This window comes from Falco rusticolus, chromosome 9, assembly GCF_015220075.1.
Source record: "Falco rusticolus isolate bFalRus1 chromosome 9, bFalRus1.pri, whole genome shotgun sequence".
NCBI lineage: Eukaryota > Metazoa > Chordata > Aves > Falconiformes > Falconidae > Falco > Falco rusticolus.
In genome coordinates this window covers 4,545,601-4,555,091 of record NC_051195.1, presented here as the reverse complement: position 1 = coordinate 4,555,091, position 9,491 = coordinate 4,545,601, and the positions used below count along the sequence as shown (strand labels likewise).

The 9,491-nt window shown below is 56.3% G+C and overlaps 1 protein-coding gene across 1 annotated transcript; it reads right to left on the bottom strand.

The window, feature by feature from the left end:
- Window positions 1-2,049: 2,049 nt before the first annotated feature.
- NKX1-2 (NK1 homeobox 2) lies at window positions 2,050-5,012 on the bottom strand. Its single transcript, XM_037400061.1, has 2 exons — window positions 4,781-5,012; window positions 2,050-3,819 (listed from the first exon to the last, which is right to left on the bottom strand). Exons 1-2 carry the CDS (start codon window positions 5,010-5,012, stop codon window positions 3,254-3,256), a joined length of 798 nt encoding a protein of 265 aa, XP_037255958.1. The 3' UTR covers window positions 2,050-3,253.
- Between the last annotated feature and the right edge of the window lie 4,479 nt (window positions 5,013-9,491).

Below are 9,491 nucleotides of genomic sequence, written 5' to 3'. Positions count from 1 at the left end.
CTTTCTACAGCTGAAGCACAGCATATGCTCTCTTGCTGTCCAATGAAGCACCAAGTAGATGCCATTGCTGGAGGTGAGATTTCAAGCCTAGTACCCTCGCTGCCGTGTTATGTTCTGGAATAAAACCAAAAAGAGTATAAGCAAAGCTCTATCCAGGCTTGCATGACCTAGAAGTTGCCAGTAGTTTGGGCAGTCTGAAGCACAGCTGATGATGCCTGCTCACCACAGACGCTGCTACTACAGATGGTATGGTAGGAATGAGGGAGGCTACTAACTTTCCTGTACTCTGTGGAGCATTTGAATTCAAAACTTTTAATTTAATAGAAATGCATATTTTGCCTTTTACACATGGGACTTACGTGTGATCCCCTTTAACATCTATACTCAGCTGTGAGTAAAGTCAATTTTTGTCTATGCCTGAAAATACTGCACAAATCGGTATTCAGAATTGTTAGAGATAATGGATACTCAGTGGGGCATTTCCAAAAGTGTTACCAGCGCAAATAGCATAATCTGGACAACGCAGTGTTTGATGGCAATTGCTGTTTCCGGGACTGCTTTTAATTACAGCTGTAATAAGTGGCCAGTCACCACATCCCTAACTAGAAGCCAAAGAGATCACCCACCCAAGCAGCTGCCCCCTCAGCAAAGCAGGAGGGGAAGGGTCTATCTGAAGGGCTTGGAAGCGTTTAGCCAGAAACGCTTTGGTGGCCTGGGATCAGTGCCAGAAAATCTGCAGTCCCATTGCTATGCATCGCCTTTCCAATGCTGTGCAGAGGTGCAAGTCACGCAAAGTGGGAACCATGACCAGTATCTTCTCTGGAATTAACTGTAAAACATTTTTGTGAATCTGGGCTATAGAAGTTGACTAAAAGCGGTGGAAAAAAGGGCTGCCATTTCTTGCACAGGAATGAAGTATTCAGATTTCCTATAAAGCTAACATCGTTTTGCCAAAGGCAAAATTGCTGGCAAACCGCAGAGCCTAGAAAACATTTATGAACAGCAAAACCACATCTCAAAGGAGGAGACAATTTATAGTATTTGTGTTATTTTGATTCGTAACGTTCCCTGTTTTTTGCTACGATTTACACTTCTTAAGGAATAGAACTAATCACAGGACAAATGACAGCACACAAGTCTTTTTTTTCCACCAGAAGTTTCAGTACAGTGCAGGTGACCAACCATTTCGTGCTCTGGGAACGTCTTAAAAGTGACAGCCAAATGAAATTAAGAACCGTTTTTTCATGCACAGCGATGCCAATCACATGTAGGAGACCACAAATAGTCAAGAGGATTTAGGTCTGGTTAGTCCTAACTTGTGGCAGGGAAAATGGACTAGACAAGCCTGGTAGAACATCTTTCTCTCTCTGTGGGGCTTGGCTACAGGCAGCCAGAAATGGACAGCTGGTTTGCTAGCAGTGTTGCATCCCGATGGCTCAGACACCTGGGGCTGCTGATTCAATGCCCAGAAAACACAGCAGCTCAGGATGTATGCTGTGTGGTTGTAACAACCCTGTCTTTTCCAACTCTAACTTAAGTCAAATCAGAGTTAAAAAGTTACTTTAATTAACCTGCAAGTAAATAAATTGATACAGTACTTATGAATTCCAAAACCATGACCCTAGGCGAACCTGATGCTTTGTTCATAGCTACACAAGTAATCGAGGTGACACCGAACACCTCCTCTTCAAGTGCGGAAGACAACGGCAGGCAATTTCAGTTAGCCTGCCTGCCAGAAGCTGTTCTCTAAGCCTGGCCTTGAGCGTTGCACACCTCGCTCCCTGCAAAGCTGGAAGTCAGGAAGCCAATTTCTGCAAGAAAGGGGTGTCCGCGAAGCCCCTCCTCGCAGCCCACCTGGAGGAGGTGGGGTACCACCAGCAGTCAATGCATGCGGCCCCAGGGCACTGTCTCCATACACACCCAGTGGGGAACTGGTCCACAAAGCAAACGCTGCTTTGTCCAAGTACAATTAAAAACAATTAAACATGGTATAATTTAAAAAAAACGTTTTATTTAGACAAACACAAGAAGAGCTAGATAGGATTTATGACTTAAACTTTTTGGTTGGAGAGCCAATGTATACTTTAAAACATCATAAGAGACTGAGAGGACAACAGTCTTGAACAGTGTGTTGTAATAATTTGTAAAACTGCATGAGACAGATTTTTTTTAAACCAATTACTTCCCATCCGTTCAGGGACAGATAAGCCCCCAGCTAAAACTCCGTTTCATTCCGGTGCTTGTAACGATGAAGATGAAATGTGATTTTCCTTTCTAACAAATGCTCCAAAAAGCAAAAAAGAAAAAGCATGTGTTTCTCTGTTATGGAAAATAGGTCTCGGCATGCTGGAAATTCTGCATTTTACTTATTTTCTACCACAAGTGCCCCATTTTTAAAGAAATGAATAATGTAATCATTTTCTCTGATTTATGTTTTCTTTTCTGCCTCATTTGGCACTAATGCTGTATTATCACAAGAACAACTGTTCTCTGCAAAAAGAATGATCTTTAGACATCTCATCCAAAACCTCTGAAGTCACTGGGAATGAACTGAAAAGAAAGGCAGTGTACATTAGCAGCAACTGAACACTTTCCCACTGACTGGACAGATTTTCTACTTGTCGCCTGATGACACGGAGCTGCCGTTTCCTACACCTTCTCAGACAAAAAAGAGAAACTCTCTTCCAGGTGGGGTACCAAGTCCACGGCTTGCAGTTTTCAGGCCCAAAGTCAGAAACGATAACACAACATAAATCAAACAGGGCACAACCGAGTCCATGAGTGAATTCAGAGGATGTCTTCACCTGCGAGCATCCCTGGGATGTGACACGGCCACATGCACCAGCAGCAGCACTGACGGCAGTAACGAGCTCTCCGCATCTGGGACATGTGCTGGCAAGCCAAATGGCAGCGAGGAGTGTTTTACAAACCGACTTGGAGAAGAATTTGCAAGGAATTAGTGTCAGGCATGTGTAAAGAGGGTTACTTTTCCCATCTCCAACAGCTGTAATTACATCTCAAACGTGCTAATAAAATCCAGTGGTTACAGTGGCTTGGGGTTTGGGGTTTTTTTCCCCTCTGTGTCCAAGTATGGTACCTTACACATTCTGCTGTGACGCCTAGAAAAAAAATCAATTTCTTACACTTCACATGGCCATGCAACCAGCAGCAGTGAGGCCGCCGCGCCCCGCCTGGCTCCCGGGCGGCCCCGCCGGCTCGGCCCCGCCGCCCGGCGCCCGGCTCCCGGCCCGGCTCAGAGGTGCGGGGCGTAGAAGGGGCCGAGGTACGCGGGGCCGAGGAAGGGCGCGAAGGGGCCGCCGCCCAGCGCGAAGGGGGCGGCCGGCGGGCCGAGGCCGTTGGCGGCGGCGTACGCAGGGAAAGTCTGGAAGGGCAGAGCGCCGGGGCCCGGCGGGCTGGGGCTGCCGCCGCCCGCTGCCGCCGCGGGGGATGCGGCGGGGGCCGCCCCATCGGCGCCCGGGTGCTGCTTCTTCCACTTGGTGCGGCGGTTCTGGAACCAGATCTTCACCTGCGTCTCGGTGAGGCTGAGGGAGAGCGCCAGGCTGAGGCGCTCGCAGACCGACAGGTACCGCGTGGCCCGGAACTTGTTCTCCAGGGCCACCAGCTGCTCGTAGGTGAAGGCCGTCCGCGCCCGCCGCGGCTTGCCGCACCCCGCCTCGGCCCGCCGCCGCCGGGCGCCCCGCGGCGAGCCCGCCTCCTCGGGAGCGGCCGGGCGGGCCCCGGCCCCGGCCCCGGGCGGGCCCTCCTCGTCGCGCTCCTGCCCCGCTGCCTCCGCGCCGCTCTCCGCCGGGGAGTGCGCATCTAGGCGAGATGGCGGCGCTCGTCAGGGCGCCTCGGGGGGCGGCCGCGCACCCTCCTCCCGCCCCCCACCCCGCGCCCAGCCGCCTCTCCCCCGGCACCCCCCACCCGCCAGCGCGATAAAACAAGGGCAATCGTTAAAATCAAATAACGAGGAGGAAAAAAAACCACCCTAAACAACCGCCCGCCCGCCGTGCGGGAGCCCCTCCGCGCTCCCCGCTGTGCCATCGCGTCTGCGGCGGGGAGGGGGGAGGCGTCGGTATGGATTTCTTACCAATTAAAAAAGAAGTTATTAAAGTCCCCTTCTGAAGCGAAATAAATCCCCTCCCCCCTCCCCATCCCCGCGCTAATGGAGTTTCAGATTTGCGAGGGCCAGATCGATAGATGTCATCTATTAAAGGTAAGTTTTAATCGAACAGTATCAGGATCAGCCCGGGGGAAGGAGGTTTGAAGTGGGCACCTGCAAGCTGCGGGCAGGAGATAGGCGGGAGTCGGTAATAGGATATCGATCAGCGGGAGCTAAGGCATCCTCCGGTGGGGACGGGCTGAGCAATTACCCAGCCGCCCGTCCCGCTGCCGGTCAGGGCCGGCCGGGGCAGCCCCGACCCCCACCCCGCCCCGGGGAAGGGCCGCCGTGCCGCGGGGAGAGCAGCCGCAGCCGGGGCCGGGATGCCCCGTCCTCCTCGGGCGGCGGCGGCTGGCCCCGCACGCCGGGAACCGGCGCGGGGGGGCGGGTAACGACACACCGAGAACTTTTCCCTTCGCATCATCGAGACTTAAAATCCAGCCCCAGCCCCCCCTCCCTCCCTCCCTCCCCCCCCCCGCGCTGCCCGCTGCACCTTCCTGCGAGAGCCCCGCACGGGGAGCGCAGCCCGGGCTCGGGGGGCCGGGGGCCCCCGTCCGCCGGCGCCTCCACCTGCTCGCCCCGCCAGCGCCGGCCGGAGAAACTCGAGCGCGTTCCTACCATGTGCCTCTAGTTTATTCCTCCCGCTGCCGGGAGCAGCAGCGTCCTTTCCTACTTCAACTCTTCCCAAACTTTTCTCCCGCTCGCCCGAGCGGGGGCCGCTGCCCCAGCTCCCCGCGGCCGGTTCGCGTCTCCTGCTGAATTTCTGGGGATCCAGGATGTCTAAGATGGAGAAGGAGATTTTATGATGGATGGGGGCCGCCTTGGCCCCGCGGTCCGGGCATTCCGGCATCCCCCCCACCCTCCGCGCTTCCCGGAGACCTGCTGGCTCCCAGCGCGGAGCCGGCGGAGGGCTGCGCCGGGCGCGGAGCCGGCCGCCTCCCGACCCGCACGCCTGGGCGCTGGCGGCGCGGAGTGAGCGCCGGGGAGGAGGGTCGGCGGGGAGGGCGGAGGGGCCGGCGGCGGGGTGGGGGCAGAGGAGGGGGCAGAGCAGCCATTGGCACGCCGCCCCCGCGCCCCCTCCCCGCGGCTCCGCGGGGCGCAGCGGGCGCCTCCCTCCCACCCTCCGTCCCAGCCTCCCGGCGACCGGGCTTTCCCGCTACCTGCCCCGGACTGGGGGGGGGGGGGACGGACGACGACGCACGACACGAGACGGACACACGGAGGGCACGGAGGGCGACACATCGCAGCGAGGTGGGCCGGGGGCGGCCAGGAGCCCCGGCACCAGAGCCGGGTCCGCCGCCGGTGCAAGGATGCGGCGGCACGTGGCAGCCCGCCGGCAGCTGCTGCCCCCCGGGGTCCGGAGAGCCCCTGGTGCCGCTGTGCCCCCGCTGGGCCACCTGCAGCCCCCTGGGCGGGCGGGGGTCCGGCGGGGGGAGCCGCCTGTCTCGGCGGGACGGCTCCCGCACCCCCCTGCGCTGCGCCCCGCGGGTCCTGGCTCGAAGCGCTCCCGCTGCCAGCGGCCGTTTCAGATGTGAAACTACGGCGGGGTCCGCGGGGGGAACGAGCAGCTTCTCATGCTGGGTCAGCCCGGGGCCAGTCTGGTTCAGACTCTGGGCCATGGGCTGCCCCCAGCTCCTGCAACTCACCCGTGGCATTCATGCCATTCCCAGTTAATAGGCAGGGAAACTGAGGCACGCCTGCTGTGGAGCAGTACCTGCCCCACCGAGCACCCTGATGAACCCTCCTTGCCTTGAGTGGTAACGCTTTGTTGTCTGTTCGCACCTGGAACTGGGATAGAGTAGGCAACAGCGGGCCAAGCCTCTCCACCCTGTGCCAGTCCCATGACCGTGACCACTTCTCGCCAGCAGCGCTTACAAGAAACCTGGTATCTCTACATCTGGTTCTGCTCAGGAGGATGCTTTTCCCTCTCAGCATTCCGGTGTTTGCTGGTGCCATGAATCAGGCTGAGGTGTAGATGCAGTATTTTCCGTCATAGGTTTGCCAAGCTGGAGAAGAAGGCTTTACAGTAGCATTGCCAGGAAAGGGGAACCTCAGTCCATCCCACTCCTACCAGTTTGATGCCAGTGCCAGCAAGAGATGCCCAGAGCCTGGAGAGGGATCACAGGGCAGCAGGAGAGCACCTGAAGAGCAGCACAAAGGAATTCCAGCCACCCCAGCCAGTAAGTCAGCTTCAGGGGGACCCCACGCAAATGCAAAGGCACATGGCGTGGGGAATAAACAAGAGGAGCTAGAGACATGTGTGCGCCTGCAGGGCTACAGTCTGACTGGCATCGCGGAGAGGTGGTGGGATGGCTCCTTTGACTGGAGTGTTGGGATGGAAGGATACAGGCTCTTCAGGAAGGACAGTCAGGGCAGAGGAGGAGGGGGTGTCACCCTCTATGTCAACGACCAGCTGGAGTGCATGGAGCTCCACCTGGGGATGGGTGAGAGCCCACCAAGAGCTTATGGGTCAGGATTAAAGGGAGAGCAGGGGCAAGTGACATTATAGTGGGGGTCTGCTACGGGCTGTTTGACCAGGAGGACCAGGTGGATCAGGTCCTTTATAGACAGATAGGAGCAGCCTCACATTCACAAGCCCTAGTCCTCATGGGGGACTTCAACCACCCCGATATCTGTTGGGGGGGTAACACAGCAGGGTGTAAGCCATCCAGGAGGTTCCTGGAATGCGTTGTTGATAACTTCCTTCTCCAAGGGATAGAGGAGCCAATGAGGAGAGGTACTATGCTCGACCTTATTCTCACCAAGGAGCAGGTAGTGGGGAATGTGAAGCTCAAGAGGAGCCTTAGCTGCAGTGGCCATGAAATGGTGGAGTTCAAGGTCCTTAGGGCTGCAAGGAGGGCACACAGCAAGCTTGTTACCACAGAATTGGGGAGAGCAGACCTTGGCCTCTTCAGGGGTCTGCTTAGTATAGTACCATGAGATAAAGCCCTGCAGGGAAGAGAGGCCCAAGAAATCTGGTTCATATTCAAGGGTCACCTCCTCCAAGCTCAGGAGCGATGCATTCCTACAAAGAGAAAGTCCGGCAAAAAACACCAGGAGGCTTTCATGGATGAACAAGGAGCTCCTGGAAAAACTTAAACACAGAAAGGAAGTCTACAGAGGGTGGAAGCAAGGACAGGTACCCTGGGAGGAATGCAGAGAAATTGTCCAAGCAGCCAGCGATCAGGTTAGGAAAGCTAAAGTCCTGATAGAATTAAATCTGGCCAGAGACGTCAAGGGCAACAGCTAAAGCTTCTATAGGTACATCGGTGATAAAAGAAGGCTAGGGAAAATGTGGGCCCTCTCCAGAAGAAAACAGGAGACCTAGTTACCCAGGATATGGCAAAGCCTGAGGTACTCAATGACTTTTTTGCCTCAGTCTTCAACAGCAAGTGCTCCAGCCGCACCGCCCGGGCTGCAGAAGGCAAAGGCAGGGACTGGGAGAATGAGGAACCACCCACCATAGGAGAAGATCAGGTTCAAGACCATCTAAGGAACCTGAAGGTGCACAACTCCATGGGACCTGATGAGATGCATCTGCGGGTCCTGAGGGAACTGGCAGATGAAGTGGCTAAGCCACTATCCATCGTATTTCAGAAGTCATGGCAATCCAGTCAAGTTCCCATGGACTGGAAAAGGGGAAACATAACCCCCATTTTTTAAAAAGCAAAATAAGGAAGACCTAGGGAACTACAGGCCAGTCAGTCTCACCTCTGTGCCTGGGAAGATCATGGAGTAGATCCTCCTGGAATCTGTGCTAAGGCACATGGAAAATAAGGTGACTGGTGACAGCCAACATGGCTTCACTAGGGGGAAATCATGCCTGACAAATCTGGTGGCCTTGTACAACAGGGTTACAGTGTTGGTGGATAAGGGAAGAGCGACTGGTGTCATCTACCTGGACTTGTGCAAAGCATGTGACACTGTCCCACATGACAGCTTCGTCTCTAAGCTGGAGAGATATGGATTTGACAGGTGGACCATTGAGTGGATAAGGAATTGGCTGGATAGTCACACTCAGAGAGTTGCAATCAATGGCTTAATGTCAAAGTGGAGACCGGTGACAAGTGGTGTTGCTTAGGGGTCTGTATTGGGACCAGTGCTGCTTAACATTTTTGTCAGCAATGTGGACAGTGGGATTGAGTGTACCCTCAGCAAGTTCACCCATAACACCAAGCTGTGTGGTGCGGGCGACACGCGGGAGGGAAGGGATGCCATCCAGGGGACCTGGACAGGCTTGAGAGGCCGGCCTCTGTGAACCTCATGAAGCGCAACAAGGCCAAGTGCAAGGTCCTGCACGTGGGTCGGGGCAATCCCAAGCACAAATAACAGGCTGGGCAGAGAATGGATTGAGAGCAGCCCCGAGGAGAAGGACTTGGGGGTGTTGGTGGATGAGAAGCTCCATGTGACCGAGCAATGTGCGCTCGCAGCCCAGAGAGCCCCCGTGCCCTGGGCTGCATCCCCAGCAGCGTGGCCAGCAGGGTGGGGGAGGGGATTCTGCCCCTCTGCTCCGCTCCCGTGAGACCCCCCTGCAGCGCTGCGACCAGCTCTGGGGCCCCCAGCATGAGAAGGACACGGACCTGTTGGAGCGAGCCCAGAGGAGGCCACGGAGGTGGTCAGGGGGCTGGAGCCCCTCTGTCATGGAGCCGGGCTGGGAGAGCTGGGGCTGCTCAGCCTGGGGAGGAGAAGGCTCCGGGGAGACCTTAGAGCAGCTCCCAGCACCTACAGGGGCCGGCAAGAAGCTGGAGAGGGGCTTTGTACGTGGGCACGTGGTGACAGGCCAAGGGGGAATGGCCTTAAGCTGAGAGAGGGGAGATGCAGATGAGCTGTGAGGCAGAAATTGTTCCCCGTGAGGGCGGCGAGGCGCTGGCCCAGGCTGCCCAGAGCAGCTGTGGGTGCCCCATCCCTGGCAGTGCTCAAGGCCAGGCTGGATGGGGCTGGGAGCAGCCTGGGCTGGGGGGAGGGGGCCCTGCACACGGCAGCGGGTGGGACTGGGTGGGCTTTGAGGTCCCTTCCAACCCAACCCGTTCTCTGATTCTATGATTCATTCTGTGAAGGAAGGGGCACCCTTCAGCCAGAGGAGGCCAGGGAAGGCAGCCCTTGGTAGGAACCTGTTATTCCAACCTGCTTTTATTCCCAGGAAGAGGTGCAGACCACAGCCCTCTTCCTCTTGACTGGCATCTCAGCCTCAGCAGAATTGGGCTTTCTATTTGCAATTGCAAAGGCATAGGCCTTAAGATAATAGGAGAGCAAGAGATGAGATGAAGATGTGCAGGGTAATGTGGTTACAAGTAATTGTTACTGTTAATTATGTGGTGGCAGCATCCAA